The sequence below is a fragment of the Mustela nigripes genome, chromosome 11 (genome assembly GCF_022355385.1).
Source record: "Mustela nigripes isolate SB6536 chromosome 11, MUSNIG.SB6536, whole genome shotgun sequence".
Taxonomy (NCBI): Eukaryota; Metazoa; Chordata; class Mammalia; order Carnivora; family Mustelidae; genus Mustela; species Mustela nigripes.
Window position 1 is genome coordinate 20,425,128 of NC_081567.1, and position 19,367 is coordinate 20,444,494.

The window sequence follows — 19,367 nt, forward strand, 5'->3', positions numbered from 1 at the left end:
TTTTTTTTTTAAAGATTTTTTTTTATTTATTAATTTGACAGAGAGAAATCACAAGTAGATGGAGAGGCAGCCAGAGAGAGAGAGAGAGGGAAGCAGGCTCTTTGCCGAGCAGAGAGCCCGATGCGGGACTCGATCCCAGGACTCTGAGATCATGACCTGAGCCGAAGGCAGCGGCCCAACCCACTGAGCCACCCAGGCGCCCTATTTACGGAGTTCTTAGGCAGAAGTTCTGGCACAGACATTCTCGCTGTCCCTCTCCTGCCACCTCTCTCCTTCCTTCCCTTCAAGTGTCAGTTCTGCCTGGCTTCTCTTGTGTTTTTTAGCCCCCCCCCCCCCTTTTTTTTTAATTAAAAAGATGATATGAAAACAATATTAAAAGTTTGGGGCACCTGGCTGGCTCAGAGAGTAGAACATGCAACCCTTAATCTCAGGACCATGAGTTCAAGTCCCAGGGTGGGAAAGTAGCCTACTTAAAGTTTAAAAAAAAAAAAAAGAAAGAAAATTTTGATAATGCCAAGTAATTCCATAGTAGTTTTTCACACGCAACTATAAAATCCCCAGTCCCGTCTGACATTGAAAATAGTCATTATGATCCTGACCAGTGCATGTTTTTATTTTCAAGGGAAAGGATCCCTCCGAAGCCAACTCAAACCAAACATCAAAAAAGGAATGTGATTTTATTTATTTTTTTAAAGATTTTATTTATTTATTTGACAGAGAGAGATCAGAAGCAGGCAGAGAGGCAGGCAGAGAGAGAGAGAGAAGGAAGCAGGCTCCCGGCTGAGCAGAGAGGCCGATGCGGGACTCAATTCCAGGACCCTGGGATCATGACCCGAGCCAAAGGCAGCGGCTTAACCCACTGAGCCACCCAGGCTCCCCTGAATGTGATTTTAAAGCCATAGGCCTAAGCGGTGACCGCCCTGACCAAGAAAGTCCAACACAATTAAGATATAAGATTAGCCTTTGGGATCACCTAGCTCATTGCTTCCCAGACCAGAGGGTACATGAGAATCACCTGGAGGGTTTGTTAAAATGCTGGTTGCCGGGCCTCCTGCTCAGGATCTCTGGTTCAGAAGGACCTGGGTAGAGCCTGAGAATCTGCATTTCTAACAAGGTTCCGGGTCATGGTGCTGGTCTAGGACCACAGTGCTTTTTGACAAGCCCTGCTCAAGAGCTTGCCTTGGTCTTACAGATATGGGAGCTGAGCCGCTGGGAAGGAGAGCCGAGGAATTCGGACAACCAGGGGCTATGAACGCTTTCTTCCACTTCACTCTGCTGCCCCCCAGTGGCCATTTCAGTTCGGCCTGGTACACTCGGTGCACACTTCTGATAGGAATATAGCCTTCCTGCAACTTCAGATGTTAAAACATGCACCGTTCTCATTTTTTGATACAGAGGTCATGTTACAAGCAGTAACTTTATCACCTTCTTTACTGTGGTTAGGAAACACACTTAACTAGAGAGGCATAGGATAATGAAATCATTATTAAGGCAATCCCAGAAGAGTGAAAATCTGTGTAAGACCTAAGTAAAAAATACAGAAAATTGTGTTTCTGTTCATAGTACAACCACGTGAAAGCGACATGCTGTAGTTTACTTTTTTTTTTTTTTTAAAGATAAGTATTTAGGGTGCCTGGGTGGCTCAGTGGGTTAAGCCGCTGCCTTCGGCTCAGGTCATGATCTCAGGGTCCTGGGATCGAGTCCCGCATCGGGCTCTCTGCTCAGCAGGGAGCCTGCTTCCTCCTCTCTCTCTCTGCCTGCCTCTCTGCCTACTTGTAATCTCTCTCTGTCAAATAAATAAATAAATCTTTAAAAAAAAATAAAGATAAGTATTTATTTGAGAGAGAAAGAGAATGAGCATGAGTGAGGGGTCGGGGCTGGGCGGGGGGAGAGGCAGAGGGAGAAGCAGATTCCTGCTGAGCAGGGTGCCTGAATGGGGCTGCGTCCCAGGACCTTGAGATCATGACCTGAACCAAAAGCAAGAGTCAACTTCTTAACAAACTGAGCCACCCAGGCACCCCTAATCATGGTTATTTTTATGAAGTAGGAGTATCAGGAGCCTTTTACTTTCTTGTTAATGTTGAAAATTATTTTTACACGATTATATTATATATATACATATATATTATCTGTATTATCTGTATATTTTTATATATAGTATATATTTTACATATATATATATAATATAATTATATAATGTTGGATGTTTTATGAAAGAAAACCAGCCATGTAAATGGATGCAGAGTTCAGGGTCACAGAAGGACAATAGATGCTATGAGAAGGTGGTCGACTTATATAGACAAAGTGGACACAATTTCCTTCTGCCATGTTTCAAGGTTGATTTAATAGCAAATTAATATTTAACTGAACTACAAAGTGAATTTGCAGCATATTAAGGTCAAGGCCAGAGGAGGTGGTGCTCTCACTGGGTGATGCTCTCCTGTGTTTTTTCACTCTCACTGGGACGACTCACTGGCCAGAGCTCAACTGGGCAGGGCGGGGCAGGGTGTGGTCACTACCCCAGGGCGTAGGCAGAGGGCGCCACTGTCCAGCTTGGTATCCACCCTCATGCCGGCTTGCTTCCCTTCTAGCTCAAAGCCGACCTCCTGGACATCGCCACGGAGAACCAGACCCTCAATGAGACTCTGGGCTCTTTGTCGGATGCGGTTGTGGGCTTGACCCCCACTCAGCTGGAATCCCTCTCCCCCGAGGCTGTGCATGGCGCCATCTCTACCCTCAACCAGGTCTCAGGCTGGGCCAAGAGCCAGGCCATCATCTTGTCTGCCAAATACCTGGCCCATGAGAAGGTCAGTTGGAGCTTTGAACTCTTTTTTTTTAATGCTCTGAGGCCCAAGGGCCAGTGACACACAGCAAGGACAGCCCGTCAGTACGAAGATGGTGCCAGAGAGGACCCACTCTGCCGTTTACTAGCTGCGGGACCCTGGACAGTCGGCTTACCTTATTTTTGCCTCAGTTTCCCTATTTGTAGGATGGGGATAGTGATAGCACCTCTCCTTAGGATGGCTGCGAGGTTTCTGTGGGTCAGCCCACAGGAAGAGGTTGGAGCATGTGACCTGGAGTGTAAGCTCAGTGAATGGTAGCTCCTGTGTTTTTTCACAAAGCTTGGGACCCATGCCGGGATTTCCTTGCTTGTTGTCGAGCCTGAGAACGTATCCCTCACGCTGAGACGAAAGATAAGCTATTTTAGTCATCTTGGGTGGCAAAGAAGGAGGTCTTGTTTGGAGGTGGCGGGAGCCTTAGTCCATGTCCTCATGTTCCTGGGGAGGGAAGTGAGTCATTTTTGCTGCGGAAATCATCTCTCTGCCCTGGGCTCAGTAGAAGGGGCTCCAGAGCCCCGAGTCCCTAAACATTTTGGATGTCCTGCTCTTTCTGTCCATAGCCATGTCCTGGGGTGCAGGCTAGTTCATGAGGACTGGACTAGAGACCGATTCCAAAATGACAATAATAACAGATACTCATTACGTGCTGCTTGTGTCCCAGGTTCGGGTCTAAGTGAGTTAATTGTTCAATGTTCTCAACAACTGTTTGAGGTTAGTAGTGTGTTATAACCTTCATTTTCCATGTCATTCACAAGAGGCACAGATTGTATAAGGGAATTGCCAGGGTCCCCTAAAAGGGACACAGCTGGGATTGAACCCAGGATGTCTGACTTCAGAGTCTGCAGAGTCAGAGTCTGCTTGCTTAAGTCCCATGCTAACTGCCTTTCTGACTCAAGGCCACAGCTAGCCCTTTCCTCTTGTCCTTTGTAGGGGACAATTTAGTTCGAAGGCTTGGCAGCCCTTCTCTGTTTTGACTGGGGCCCCGTGAGTTTACTTGCACAGTTCAATGGGCACTTGATTTCAGGGAGCTGAGGGAGCCTGTCTTGCTCCTCCCAGCCCTGGACAAAATAGCTTGTCTCTTTCCTAGTGTCCATATTTTCCTGCAGAGAGGTGAGGCTGTCGTTATGAAGAAGCCAAGAGCTCAAAAGCTCGTGCCTTCCTTGAGGACGGTAGAGACTGTCCATTCTACAGAGCACAACACCAAACCATCCCACTGGCTTTTTGCAGAGCTAAGGAATGAATGGCCCTGATTATATGGAAAACCATCTGGCATCTTTACTCTAAAGGAAGGAGACAAAACAAGTAGAGTTTCTGAAGGGGCAGACACCCACCATCTTATTTGTTGTAAAATATCAGACCCATATCCTGAAACATTTTTTCCAACTCAAAGCTTCTACGTGGAGATGGATGAGCGTGGGGCTTTGCTATGTCACGAGACATCATGAGAAAAGTGAGCTGCCTGGGGGTCATGGATGAGGGGGTGAGGCTGGGTAAACTGAGAGCCCCACAACTTACGTCAGGGGGCAGCTGCTGGTCAGTTCTTGCCAACTGTTGCCAATGTGGGCCTGGTATTGCCTGGTGTTCAGATTTTTTTAAAACCTGGATTTTGTTGGAAATTTCCCCAATTTTTAAATGTAGTCAGCTCGTCAAAGTTCAACACACACACAAAAGCCCATTGCCTGGCCAGCTGTGGTACATGGTCATGACTTTCTGATATTTGCACTGTGGCCTCAGACAGCATAGGACGCCCCAGGCAGGGCACTTGCCTCATGTGTCGTGTCTTGATAGTGACTCTCTTTCCTGAGGGAAGGAAGGAAGATCTGGGAAGGCAGCGTGTGTCTTGCTCCCCGTGGCGCCCCTGGCTCCCATCCAGATCCCCGGCACGCTGTGGAGAGTCTCCCAGGTGAGAAACCAGAGCAGAACCTCATGGTCCTTGCGGCCGGTCTTCCCAGGTGCCGTCTTTCTACAACGTCAGCCAGATGGGAGTGCTGCTGGCTGGGCTGGGCACCCAGACCTTCCACGCCATGGATCGCAGGGACCTCTTGCAGGTCCTGAGAAGCGCTGTCTCCTTGCACGTGTCCGACTTGTCGCCTGCCCAGAAGCAAGGTGTCCTCAGCAAGGTGAGGGAAGACATGTAGTTCTCAGCCATGTGGTTCGCATGTGGTTTTGGGGTTTGGGGCTGTAACTTTGGGCCATTGACTCAGGGCTGGGGGTAGCCCAGCCTTTGGTGAGGGTGCCTCGTGAACCTTCCCCTCATGGGGCCACATTCCTTCCTTTCCAGGAAGAGACCCTTGGCTCCTGCTACATCTCTCCTTCCTTCCTTCTTTCTTCCTTTCTTCCTCCCTCCCCCTCTTCCTTTTTTCTTTCGTCCCTAGATTTACGTATTTATTTTAGAGAGGGAACACGAGTGGGAGGGCAGAGGGAAAGCGGGAGAGAATCTCAAACAGACTCTGAGCTGAGCCTGATGCAGGCCTTGAGATCATGACCCTGAACCAAGAGTCGGACACCTACCCAACTGCACCACCCAGGCACCCCAAGGGTCACGCTATATTTCTTCCCAGACCCCAGTGCTTTCCTTAGCCAGTTGACTCCGGAAGACTTCTTCTCTTCTCTCTCTCTCTCTTTTTAGATTTTATTTATTTATTTGTCAGAGGGAAAGAGGAAGGGAGAAGGCAAGCAGAGAAAGCCGTCAGCAGAGGGAGAAGCAGACTCCTGGCTGAGCAGGGAGCCTGATCCCAGGACCCTGGGATCATGACCTGAGCTGAAGGCAGAGGCGTAACGGACTGAGCCACCCAGGCGTCCCTGGAAGACTTTTCTTAAATTAGGTTTCTTGATATGATAATGTTTTGAAAGTTTGTTTTTCAAATCTCAAAATGAACCCTGAGGTTTGCAGAGTGCTTCTGAAAGCCCCTTCCTGATCTGAAGTCACACCTATGTTCTCCTTTCTCACTTGGCGATGGGTCTTTGGGCATCCTGTTCTCTTGGACCTGCTGCGACCAGTTGCAAAATCTGTTAAGAAACCAAACCCAAGAAGTTTGGCTTAAAATACTAACAGCTTGCAGATAGCAATAGCACGGCTGGTTAAAACAAAGAGTGTGGGTTCTGGAATAAGACAGACTTATGCTTGAGTCTTACTTGTCAGCTTACAACCAGGTGCTTATTAAGCCTCAGTTTTCTCACCTGCAAAATGGGGTAAGGATAGTCCCCCACCCCCTGGGGTTGCTGAGCGGAGATGGTGCGCTTCATGGGGTCTGAGACCACTGACACAGGGCCTGGTCCCCCCCCCCCCCCCGCCAGAGCTCAGCACACTTTCTACGAGGTGATTATTTTGCTCATCCTCATTCTTGGCAGATGATCGAAACAGGAGATGCTGCCTCGAACATTGTGGAAATACAAGGGGCTTTCTTTAAGGAAGTATCTCTTTTCGATTTACGGAGGGAAGCCGGATTTAACACCACAGTCCTAAAGGAAAAGGAGCTTCGAAGGAGCCAGGTATGACAACTGAGGATTCTGATACCAATTTGGATGTGTGAATGCTGGGGGGAGTGGGTTCCCCACACCAACAAGGAATTCTCCGACATCAGTTGGATGTCCTGTGATTCAACTCAGTTCTGACTCCGTCTGCCTGGTGATGGCATCAGATCCCACAGGGTAAGGGTTCAGCCCTACCATCCTACACCCCCTACCCCTCAATGTCCGATCCCAGGCACAAGTCCTTGTCATCATCCCCCATGCTTCTGACCTACCAGCTGTAGATCGAAGGTTCCAGTGACTGCGCTGCTCTCACTTTGGTGTGATTAACTTGATGGAGTGGCTCACAGAACTCAGAGAAACATTTCCTTTACTAGATCAGCGTTTTATTGTAAAAGGATGTAACTTGGGAACAGCCAGAGGGAAGAGATACACGGGGCAAGGTTTGGGGAATGGGCCTAGAGCCAACCCCTCCTCGCCAGCTTGAAGCTCTCAGAACTGGGTGCTTTGGTTTTTTTTGTTTTTGTTTTTAAACATTTTATTTATTTGTTTGACAGACAGAGATTACAAGTAGGCAGAGAGGCAGGCAGAGAGAGAGGAGGAAGCAGGCTCCCTGCTGAGCAGAGAGCCTGATGTGGGGCTTGATCCCAGGACCCTGGGATCATGACCTGAGCCTAAGGCAGACGCTTCAACCCACTGAGCCACCCAGGCGCCCTGCTTTGGGGTTTTTATGGATGCTTCATCAGTCACGCATGCTTGAGGAAGTCCTTGGCAGTTGGTGACTGATTCAGTCTCCAGCCTGTCTCCCCTCCCGGAAAGTTCCAACCCTCCAGTCCTGTGTTTGGTTCTGCCAGCCACATCCGTCCACCATCAGGTGATTTCAAAAAGTCATCATTAACATGAGAAAAGAGGCCTTGCTGGCTCTCCTCACTTAGGAAATTCCCAGGGTTTTAGGGGCTGGTGCCAGGAAAGGGGATAAGACCAAATACAGATTTCTTCTTAGAAATCACAATGTCACAACCACAGTGCCCAGATGACTCCTGGATTTCTGACTCCCTGCCTTGTGGGAAAGTTCTGTTTTAAGGTTAATTGGGTAAAAAGAAATTTATTTTTGTGTGATTACACTCAGGGGACAGAACAGTGTAGTGCTGAAGTCGGTCGGACGAGACCTGAGCCTGAATCTGGGTACTGCCATTTATTAACTCTGGGGGAGCTACTTCTTGCTCAGCCTCAGTTTTCTCAGTGTGAAATGGGCATAGTTTCTCTCTCTCTCTCTTTCTTTCTTTCTTTCTTTTTTTTTTTTAAAGGTTTTATTTATTTACCTGACAGTGATAGAGGGAACACAAGAAGTGGGGAGCAGGAGAGGGAGAAGCAGGCTCTCCACTGAGCAGAAAGCCCGAAGCGGGGCTCGATCCCAGGACCTCGGGATCATGACCCGAGCTGAAGGCAGACGCCCAATGACTGAGCCACCCAGGCACCCTTTTCTTTCTTTTTTTTTAAATGATTTATTTATTTTAGAGAGAGAGCACGAGCCTGTAGGCACCTGCTGGGGGATGGGGTCCAGTGGGGATGGGCAGAGGGAGAGGGAGAGAGAGAATCTTCGTGATGACAAGACTGGGGTGGGAGAGGTCCCCGAACCCAATCCTGCTCCTGAGGAAGAGTCTGGGGCCACACACAGAGCTTCGGGAACTTACCTCCCTGGCTGTTGCTTTCTCCTGGGCCTGGCTGCCACGCTACAGATGCCTCTGTCTCATGCTGGCTCATAATTTATTCTGTTTGGGGAATTATGCTCAAAGTTTCAGAGTCTATAAAATAGATGGATGTCATACGTGATCGCATCTGCAAGTTAGGTGTTCTGTAAAATTACGTTTCTTAAAACAAATGGCTCCCCTGCCTACCAGGTATTGTTCTTGTCGAGTGCCCGTCTGGCAGGGCCGGAGGGGAACGTGTGCCGCAAGCAGGAGTTACTTTATCCACGGTACTTTCTAGCCCCTCCTGGTCTAGTCCGCCCTCCCTCCTGCTTTTGCTTCCCGGACCCTGGCTGGGGGGCGCGGACCCAGGAGCTGTCCAGCCCCTTCACGGCGGATCCGCTGTGGACACACGGACACAGCGCATCAGCACCCTCGCAGAGCGTTGGAAATAAACCCGCAGCCCCGCAGCCCGACGGCTTTGCTCCTCATCCGTGTTCTAGAGTCGGGGTCCTCCAGGTGGGGGGAGCAGAGCACGCGTCCTGCCGTCGCCGGTTCCGATCCCAGCCCTACCACCTAGCAACTGTATGGGCCTGGGTCAATAACCTAGCCTGTTCGGCTTCCCTGTCCCCGTCTGTAGAATGGGATCATCGTGTGCCTTCCCCACAAGGCCTCACGGTGCGGGAGTGAGGCTCCTTCCACGCGGCAACCCTTCTTTTCCCTCAGGCCTTGTTCCTGTATGAGCTTCTGTCGACGTCGACCAGAAGGCCCGAGGAGCTCCTGAGGTAGGCTCCTGAGGTACTACTCAGCCTGGGGGCTGATGAGCCCTTTGGAGGCTTATTCCCCGGGAAGGAGAGTTGGGCCGCCCGGTCCGGAGCCTCTGCCCCAGCAGACCTGCCTCCTCTTGCCCCTTCTTCCCTCCCCCCTGCCCCCTCCCCACGCGCCTCTTTTCCTTGCTTCCTTGCTCTGCTTTCTAGCACGGGGCAGCTCATCAAAGGCGTGACGTGCTCCCGCATAGATGCCATGAGTGCGGACTCCTTTCGGGCCTATTTCCACTATTTTGAGAACAGCCTCTCCCTGCTCTCACCGTATCAGGTACCATTACAGCACGTTTCAAACTTCTGAGTCTCGTCCCTGCCCTAGTCCTCGGCCCGGACTGACTGGATGGGGTGGGGGTTGCTTAAGCTATTTGTGCCAGGATTATTCCCATGCAAGTGCTGATGGGGGCCCAAATATGGAACCGGGTTTTCTCCAGTTTTCTTTTCTTTTTTTTTTTTTTTTTTAAGATTTTATTTATTTATTTATTTGGCAGACAGAGATCACAGTCCGGCAGAGAGGCAGGCAGAGAGAGAGAGGAGGAAGCAGGCTTCCCACTGAGCAGAGAGCCCGATGCGGGGCTCGATCCCAGGACCCTGAGATCATGACCTGAGCCCAAGGCAGAGGCTTTAACCCACCCAGGCGCCCCTCCAGTTTTCTTTCTTTCTTTTTTTAAATTTTATTTATTTATTTGACAGACAGAGATCACAAGTAGACAGAGAGGCAGGCAGAGAGAGAGAAGGAAGCAGGCTCCCTGCTGAGCAGAGAGCCCAATGCGGGGCTCGATCCCAGGACCCTGAGATCATGACCTGAGCCGAAGGCAGAGGCTTTAACCCACTGAGCCACTCAGGCGCCCCCAGTTTTCTTTTTTAAAAACTCCAGATACCCCTGTCTCTGCAGCCAGAGTTTCACCAGGTTGGTTATTCTAAATTCAGATCTGGACCTAAAAATACAGTGGTTGGGTACACCAGTTGGCATGTTCGTAATTAGGTCCCTAGACTGAAGGTCATTCCCTCCTCCCTGTCCTTCCCAGAGGTAGCCGGGAATGGAAACACTACTTTAATAAGAGTATCTTCTTTTTCATTTAATCCTTTGTTTTCCAAACGGGTAGGGAGACTCTTTATCCCTTTGGGGAGACCAGAGGCAGAAACGGACTTTTCCCCGGATTGAAGCAAGTAAAACCAGGCTTTGGGAACAGCGTTTGGACTTGGGGGGTCTAAGCTTTTGACAGGATAGGGTCCTGAGAGGGTGAGCACGCAGAGACACAAGGCATCTGCCCGACTCTGGCCTGGCCTGTTGTACATACGAATGCAAAGTTTCCAAATAATGAATTCTCTCCCCGAGAGCCAGGAAATGAGCGTAAAGCTTGGTGTGTAATCCAAGGTGGTTAGAGGAATAGGGAAAATTTTCACAAAGCCTTGTCATTCCCTTGCATTCAGTCAGTGGTTCTCAGATTTGAGTGTCCGCACTTCCTGGGATGCTGGAGTTGTTTGATGGGTATTAAGTTTCCGTTTTGCTCGATGAATGAATTCTAGAAATCTGCCGTGCCACACGGTGCCGACCACGAACAATGTGGTATGGTGGACTTCAGAATGTGCTAAGAGGGTGGATCCCATGTTAAGTGAAAAACAAAAACAAAAAGGAAAAAAGGAAACTCTGGGAGATGTTGGATGTGTCTATTACCTTGACTGTGTGAGGATGTCCCGGGCATTTGCACATGTCCAGACTCATCACAGTGTATGCATTAGAGGTGCACGTCTTTGCATATCGATATACCTCAAGAAAGCTATTAAAAAACCCCACAGATTAAAAAAAAAAAAAAACAACACAGATTGTGGAACCTCACTTGCAATTTCAGGGGTGAAGCCTGATAATGGACATTTCTAATAGCTTTCTGGTGAGAACTGTCGAACTGTGTGAAAAGTCTTGCCCAGGCAGGGAGGAAAGCAAATTATTTCGGTGACCTAGACCCTGGCATGGCAGTCTCCTTTACGCTCATCGAACTGCCCCAGTGGCTGGAGGTCAGACCCACTTTGAGGAAGACGACTGCCATGTTCAAGGAGGAAGAATTGTTCCAGCAAAGCCCCTTTCCTAGAGTCTTTCAATTCTCAGGACCTTCAAATACCAGTTAATTAGAAAATTTGCTTTTGTTGTTTACACTTTTATTGAAAACACATAATTATTATTGACGAACAAAACAATATTTAGAAAGTAAAATATCCCCCCAGTATCCCCTGGAGCAGTGATTCTTGGAGGACTGTTTGGCCATTATCTGGAGACACTTTTGGTTGTCATGCCTAGGGGAGAAGCGTGTAGTGAGTAGAAACTAGGGATGCTGCTCACTTCCTACAATGCAGAGAAAAGCCCCACAGCAAAGGGTTGTCTGAACCCAACATCTTAAAGGTGCTAAGATTTGAGAATCCCTCTTTTTTTTTTTTTTTAAATTTTATTTATTTGAGAGAGAGAAAGAGAGAGGGAATGCTCTAGCAGTGGGGAGGCAGAGAGGGACAAGAAAGCCCCCCATTGAGCAGGGAGCCCGATAAGGGGCTTGATCTCTGGACCCAGAGATCATGACCAGAGCCAAAAGCAGCTGTTTAACCGACTGGGCCACCAAGTACCCTGAGAGTCCCTCTTAAGGTAACCATGGGGAGAAGTTTGCTAGCGACTTTGAGAGTTTTTTTTGCATATATAAAACGTATTTACATGTAATTTAAAAAACACAAATGACTTCATACTATACACATTGTTCTGTTTAATTTTCTATCACAGGCATGTGTGTGTGTTTGTGTGTGTATCTAAAATAGGTCATGGGGCGCCTGGGTGGCTCAGTGGGTTAAGCCTCTGCCTTCGGCTTGGGTCGTGATCCTGGGATCCTGGGATCAAGCCCTGCATCGGGCTCTCTGCTCGGCAGGGAGCCTGCTTCTCCTCTCTCTCTCTGCCTACTTGTGGTCAAATAAAAATAAAATAAAATAAAATAAAATAGGTCATGGCCATCATTCCATGTTGACAGATATAAATCTACCTTTTTTTTTTTTTTAAGATTATTTATTTATTTATTTGACAGACAGAGATCACAAGCAGGCAGAGAGGCAGGCAGAGAGAGAGAGGAGGAAGCAGGCTCCCCGCTGAGCAGAGAGCCCTATGCGGGCTTCGATCCCAGGACCCTGGGATCATGACCTGAGCCGAAGGCAGAGGCTTTAGCCCACTGAGTCACCCAGGCGCCCATAACTCTACCTTTTGAAACAAAACAGTTACATAGCCCTCGGTTGTATGGATATACCATAACTGACCTCACCAATCTCAAACGAAGGGACAGTGAACTTAGATCTCTGCAAAAGATAAACAGAGGTATATTAAAAAATTTTAAGAGTTTTTCTGAGCAAAAATCAAGTGGTTTGGAGTGCTCTGGCAGAGGGAAAAGAATATTATATAGAGAAAGTGCAGATGCAGAGAAAGAAATTATTTGGCGATAGCTTAAAGCCTCATCGGTTCTTGATGATTGGTTGTTGTCGGTATTTTGATATCATAACCTTGAGGTGCTTATGGACTTGGGTTTTGGTGTGCTCACATAGGGCACCATGTCATTAGGGCCACTTTGGTCTGATGGCCTCCTTGTTTAATTAATTTAAATCACACTTTCTTGCAGTAATAAACAAAACAAGGTGAGCATTCTCAGACTTAAATTTTTGTGCTCACCTTGTGATCATCTCAGTGTCCGCATCCCTAAGCTGGGCACAGTAGTGGTACCTCTACCATAGGGTGTTCTATTAAATAATAAATAAACATATATAGGGCCCTTAGAACAGTGCCTGGTCCAGAGAAAGCACAGTCTGTGTTTGCTCTTACAATCATTGGACTAAATTCCTAGAACTGCTTTAATCTTCCAGGTGAATTGTTTGGCGTGGAAATACTGGGAGGTCTCCAGGTCCTCTATGCCACCTTTCCTCCTGGCTGTGCTCCCGTAAGTGAACATTGGCTCCCCTCTCTGGCCCAACAATGAGATCTGGGAGAGTCATCCAAGCCTTCTCACCCCCCGGGGTTTTTGTGAGGAGCCAGAGACAGAGTGCCTTCCAGAATTAAGCCCTTGTGAACCAGGATTTAAATTCTGAGCCCCATGTAGGTATTTCAGACAGAATCTCTTGCTTTTTACCCCTCCTGTTATTTAAAAACCAAAGCCAAAGCAATCCAAGCCTGAGTGAGTGCTGGTGAAGCAGGTCCCATCTGGGCTGACCTCACAGCTGTGCCCAGGCTCAGGGTGATCAGGGCTGATGTGAGTCGTGTGGATTTCTCCTGGCATAGGTAGGCTTCTAGGCGTGGGAGGGGGAGCCCTGCTTTTCAAGCACAGTCTGGATATTCTCTTTGTCTTTATTTCCCTCTTCCTTCTCTTGCTGTTAATTGTCTTCATTTATTAAAAAAATATTCACCAAATGTGTACTCTATACTAGTTCTCAAAGATAATTTACTTTTCCCCTCTAAGAGCTTATAGTCTCTGGGAGGGGGAATATACAAATACAAAACCAATTACAATGCCATGTTGGTATTTGGTTGAAAGTGATAGAGCCTTAACTCAAACTGGCTTAGGCAAGAAAAGGCAATTTTGGTTCAGGTAACTGGAAAGTCCTGGGATAGATTTCAGGCATGCAGGCATGGCTTGATCCAGGGGCTCAGTGGTCAGCCATGTGTCTTTTTGGCCCCGCTTTCCTTTGTAGGCTTCTGTGCCAGGCAACTTCTTTCTCTATGGTACTCTCTGGCAGATTCAAGGTCCTATCTTCCTGGTTAAGACTTTTTCTTCCCATCCTCAGTGTGTTGTGGGTTTGACTGGGGTCACGGAGTATGGATAACTCTGACTGGCTTAGTTTGGTATTTTACCCCTGGAGCCAAGAATGAAGTGGGGGTCCACCTCAAACCACAAGACTTCAGTGAAGATGGTGATTCTCCAAGAAAGCCAGGTGCTCTTACCATGGGAAAGAGTGATGGGTACAGGGCACAGAAGGGGAACTATCTCTTTCAGACTGGAGAGTCAGAGGAGGCTAACCTGGAGCTCAGAGAATGAGCAGGGGGTTCAGAATTCAAGATGGACACCTCAGGCAGGGGCACAAGGGATGTTTGGTCCAGCAGTGAGTGGGCAAGGGAAGCGAAGCACTCTGGGGAGCGCATGGTGTGTGTCTGCAGAGTAGCTGGGAGACAGAATGCCAGAGAGGGACAGTCAAATCGGGAAGGGTTGTGCGACACCATAAGGTGTTTCACGTGTATTCCGGGCACAGATCCTGAGATTTATGTTTCAGAGAGATTGTTGCCTCTGTCCCATAGCAGACAGAATACAGGGGGCCTGGCCAGAAGGAGGGAGACATGGAAGCTTATTGCTAGAGCCTGGACCTTGGCATGGTGTTCTAAGACCTGTGTCTTAGAACAGGCTCCCAGTCATTCTCCATTGCAGAGCCCTTTTGTTTTCTTCCTTACTCTTATCACTGGCTGAAATGGCCTGTTTTAGTCACTGGTTTCTGTTGTCTTTAACCTACTAGAATGAAGCATCCCGAGAAGAGGGACCCACCCATCATGCAGTGTTTGTGGTTGTAGCTGGGGCCCAGTACCATGCCTGGCATGCAGTAGATATTTGCTGAACGAATGAAGAGATAACTAAGATAGCAGTACTATGAATGGAGAGGCAACAGTAGATTTAATATTAAGCTGGTAGCAATGACCGATTTGGGGAGAGAGGAAACGAGACACTTGGGATGGCGTAGAGGAGGAAAAACATGCAGAATTTGGTTTTGGAACAGTCTAGTGGTCGTGATGAGTAGGCCATGTGGGTCTAGAGCAGTCTTTCTCAATCTTTGTTTCATTCTTGCCTCCCTAAAGGGAACAATTTAATTTCTCCTGAATAAGAGAATTTACCAGGAATAAGATTTTGTTGAATAGGGTTGAGCTTTAGAGAGTCACAAATCATTGTAATAACTAAGATTTTTTTTTATTTATTTGTTCCCTCTCTCTACCTGAACCAGTTTTTTCCCCTCAGGGGGCCATATTGCCTCTCTTAAGAATACATGGTCAAAAGTTTTGGGGTAGGTGGTTCTGGACTGGAGATGCCAGAATCAGGTATCATTTCTCTTACTTTTTCCTGCTCTCTCCTTGTCTTTCTTTCTCCCTTTCTATTTTATTCTCTGTCTTCTTTATCTCTTACTTCTTTTTCTTTTTCTTTCTCTTCATCTCCCCTCAGCCAGTCCGTCCGTCAACATATGTTTATGGAGACCCCATTCTCTGATCAGTGTTACTGCGGGGTAGAAGAGAGGCATGATGGGAAGTCTGTTTCTTGCCCATAGAGGAGGGGCATGGTGGGGGTATCTGTTTCCTCCCCCACAGAGGAGGGGCATGATGGGAAGTCCATTTCCCCACCCATTGAAGATTGGCAGGGTGGTCAGTCTGTTTTCCTGGCCACAGAAGAGGGTAGTGATGGGTAGGAGGCTTGCTCCCTCCTAGGAGGAGCCATAGCATCGATGGGGAGAACAAACATTTAAAGAACAGCCCTTCTCCCCAGAGGGATAAGCTCTTGGGCATGTGAAGGCTGATTTCAGGGGCAAATGCAGAGCAGCCACTGTTTTCCTCCTGTCATTCTTCCCGTCTCTTTCCAGGGCTCACTACCTGGCTTCTGTTCCAGCTTCCCAGTGTGTGCCCTTTCTCATCAGCCTGGGGAGGAGTCAGCTGGACTCCTTGGTTTTAGATTCCCACAAGAAGAATTCAGTCCTTGGGAAGGTACAGCAGTGCCTGGTAAGGAAACTCTTCCTGGGTGACACTCCTGGTGTCCCTTCCTCCCTGAGGGTCTGTGGCCATCCCAGGGAGCTGGCTGGGATCTCAAGCTTGGGGTGATGGCTCCAAGTCTGACTTGTGGGTCTCAAACCTGGCCCTGGGACCCTGGGTGGGATGATGTTGGTCATTGGTTCTGAGAACTGTCATCCTGGGCATGAATGATGGGGACTGCTCCAGGGGACTCGAGAGATGATGGTACACAGAGTCTTTGATCTAGACTGATCAACACTGGCCTCTGACAGTGATTGGTTATGTGGCTTTTGGCAAGTCATTCCCTTCCCTGAGCCTCAGTCTTCTTATCCCTAAAATGGGTGCAAGAGTTATTGCACAGAGTTATTGAGGGCATGAAATAGGTAACATATTGTTCAGTGCCAAGGCCCAAAGAACACACTGTCTGAGTGTGAATCCTACCTAGGCTTGCCACTGACTAGCAGTTACTTTATCTTTAAAGAGTGGGTGGTATTTGTACTTATCTCTTATAATTACTTTGAAGATGAAGATTAAGACCTGTAAGCTGTTAGGACACGGCCTGGCATGTGTGAAACACTCAAATGTTATCTACTTTTGTCATTTGGAGAAAGCGTTTTAGAGGGTTTTGAGTCCCATACAGATTTTGAGGTGCTGTTTTTATTCTTGCTGTAGTATCATGAGCATGGTTATTGAACTCAGAGCAATGACACCAATGATGACATCAGTCCTCATTTATGGAGGATTTACCACGTGGCACACTTTACCCACACCAGCTCCCTGGTGGGACCTCCTAGCCTTCTGAGGCCTGCCTCCCTGGGGTAAAATTAGACCCTGTGCTGTCTTTTCTAGTCCATGGTAGGGGGGTTATTTAGGTCCTGGAAACACAAGCTTGGGGACCGGGATGTGTCATGGAGGGATCACGATCTTGAGTTTGCTGGATCTTCTCATCAGCTCCTCTTGTCGGTTTCAGAACAACTCCATTGCCGACGAGTATGCCGTAGACATCGTGGGGAAACTGCTCTGCCACTTGCCAGCTGCTGTCCTCCACCACGGGGTCTCCGCCCGAGCCTGGGCCACAGCCCTGCACGTGCTCAGAGACTGCCCAGAGCTCAGCCCCGAGCAGAAGGCTGCAGTGAGGCTCAGGCTCCTGGAACAAAGCGGGTGAGGAGGGGCTGGAGCCTGGCCTCCAGGGGTTGGGGGGCCAGAGGGCTGGCCAATGGCGTTTAACCCTGATGCTCCTGCCTTCCAAACAGAGCAAGTCTCTAGCTAAGGACAAGGTTAGCCACTTACATTTATTTTAGAAATGTGACCTTTCTTTTTTTGGGCCTCAGATGTCTTATAAAGTGAGAACAACAGTAGTGTCTCTGCAGACCTCACGTGGTTGTCACCAATACATCTTGGTATATATAAGGGCAGGAATTTTGAAAAGACGGCACTTTACAAATGCAAGGAGCTGGCATCTTTATTCTTATGAAATAATAACAACAGCAACACTAATAATAATACAGTAATCAAAGTACTGTCAGCTCTGGGTCCATGGGAGCTCTGGGCAGGGTGGGGGGGCAAGTAATGGGGGGGCAGGCACAGAACTGTTCGTTCTCATGTAGAGTCTCTTGAAGTTGGGGCAGGTATTTGAGTGGGACCTAGCCACCAGTCAGTGGTTCAACAACAAATGTTTCTGGAGTAATTACTGTGTCCTAGGCACATGAGATGTGGACTCGGGAAGCCGACTCCTTGGTTTAAAATTTTGTGTGCATTCTCTATTGTCTCCATGACCTGGGAAAAGCTCCTTCATCTTTTTGCACTTTAATTTCTACATCTGTGGAATGGGGACAGTAATGGAAGGACAGGCTGTGATGTAAGTGACAGAAATTCAACAATTCAAGCTAACAAAGAAGTGGGAATTTACTGAGATCAGAAACAGAACGTCATGGAAGACTCCAGGGTATATTTCAGGCCTGACCAGATCCGGAGGCTCAAGTGATGTTGTCGGGAGTATGTTCCTCCCAGCTCTGTGCTCCTTGGTGGGGCCTCTGTTCTCTCCACGTGGAAATGGGAATGGCTTCCAATATTCCCTTTCCTGCTGGAGACACCAGGAGAAAGAGGGCTTCTCTAGTGGTTCCAACAAAATTCCCAAGGATGACTTGGCGTCCTGCCTGTGCTAGCCTGGGTCTCCTGCCCGTTCTCTAGGTCGGGGAAGTGGGACTGGTCCAGGTATGAAGTCGGTTTGTTCCTGCAAGAAAAGGATGCTGCGAGACAGGGACAAGAACACAGTGATTCAGTTGACTGCTTATCCTCTCCTCCTAGACTCCCCCAGAACTGGACGGCTGAGACGGCAAAGGACTTGGGACCCTTTCTGATGCTTTTTTCAGAAGACGAATTAAGCTCTGTTGCCACAAAGGTACCTCTTGTGTCCCATCCTTGGAAGGTGGAAGGGATTTGAAGGCACAGAGAAAGTGTGGTCAGTTGACCACTGGGTTTACTGCCTGTTTGCTTTCTGGAACCTTCCTCCCTGCCTCAGAGGGCTCAGGTGTTTCCAGCTCTGCTCCAGGATGCCCAGGGGTTGGGAAAAGGGAGTAAGGCAGCAGCAAAACCAACTCTGGGCTTTTCACACGGCCTTCGGGGCAGCTGTGCCCAGACTAGATGCTGTAGGCCAGCGACAACCCTGCTGTCCACAAGCTTCCCACATGCAGGCCATGTTTGCACGCCTACACACAACACTGCCATAAACACACGCACACCTGTGTCCAGCGTGTGCAGTCACATTTCATCCCAAACCAAATCCTTATGGAGCATTGCCTTTGGGCACACACTTTGTTTGGAGCAGCTCTCCAAAGGTTAGACAGCGTAGCGCTCAGGCTACCTGGAGCTGCTGCTTCTCACCATGAAGGTCTGAAACTCCCGAAGAGGGAGCTCCAAAGTGCAAGTGCAGTTTTCTTTAAGGCCTCCGCCGGGAGACACCATGCTACCATTTTCCATTGGCCAAAGCAAGTCACATGACCAAGCTCAGCCTTGGGGGAGGGGGAGCCGGAAGTAGTCTCCTTCCTGCGGAAGTGGAGGGCGGGAGGGAGTAAGGGGTTGCTGGATGACATTCAGGGGGACCGCAAGGCGCATGCCCACACTCTCATCCCTGTACGTGTGTACGCAAGGTGTACGTTGGCCTACGTACGTGCTCAGCGGCACCAGACTACACCGCGGGTCACCCACGTTCACCCCCGGCGTGCATTCCAGCGTCCAGGCGTGGCCGCATCGTCTTCGGGGGTGTCCGGACGTACAGTCCTAGCAGCGGATGCTTGTATATCATATACTCATCTTCTGAAGATCGGTTTTTGAAATCGAAAAAGTTTAATCTCAGTTTTTATAGTTAAATCTCAGACACACAGTGCAGGGTTAAAAAAGGTTACGTTGCAAAAGCCTGCCTATGGTAGGATAGGAAATAAATCTTAGATTTTTTTTCACTATGAAAATGCTATAATGGGGGGCGCCTGGGTGGCTCAGTGGGTGAAAGCCTCTGCCTTCAGCTCAGGTCATGATCTCGGGGTCCTGGGATCGAGCCCCACGTCGGGCTCTCTGCTCAGCGGGGAGCCTGCTTCCTCCCTCGGCCTGCTTCTCCACCTACTTGTGATCTCTGTCTGTCAAATAAATAAAATTATTAAAAAATACAGAATGGAAAATACCATTCACTCTGCTGTGCATTTTCATTTAAAAAAAAAAAAGATTTTATTTATTTATTTATTTATTTATTTATTTATTTGACAGACAGAAATCACAAGTAGGC

The 19,367-nt window shown here is 48.5% G+C and overlaps 1 protein-coding gene across 1 annotated transcript in view; it reads left to right on the forward strand.

The window, feature by feature from the left end:
- Window positions 1-19,367, forward strand: part of OTOA (otoancorin) — a 69,268-nt gene that overhangs the window by 28,458 nt on the left and 21,443 nt on the right. The window contains exons 14-22 of the mRNA XM_059415952.1: window positions 2,592-2,807; window positions 4,793-4,960; window positions 6,192-6,332; window positions 8,726-8,784; window positions 8,977-9,094; window positions 12,703-12,776; window positions 15,445-15,580; window positions 16,560-16,750; window positions 17,897-17,990. Coding sequence (XP_059271935.1) covers window positions 2,592-2,807; window positions 4,793-4,960; window positions 6,192-6,332; window positions 8,726-8,784; window positions 8,977-9,094; window positions 12,703-12,776; window positions 15,445-15,580; window positions 16,560-16,750; window positions 17,897-17,990 — 1,197 coding nt within the window. The remainder of the gene's footprint in view (window positions 1-2,591; window positions 2,808-4,792; window positions 4,961-6,191; window positions 6,333-8,725; window positions 8,785-8,976; window positions 9,095-12,702; window positions 12,777-15,444; window positions 15,581-16,559; window positions 16,751-17,896; window positions 17,991-19,367) is intronic.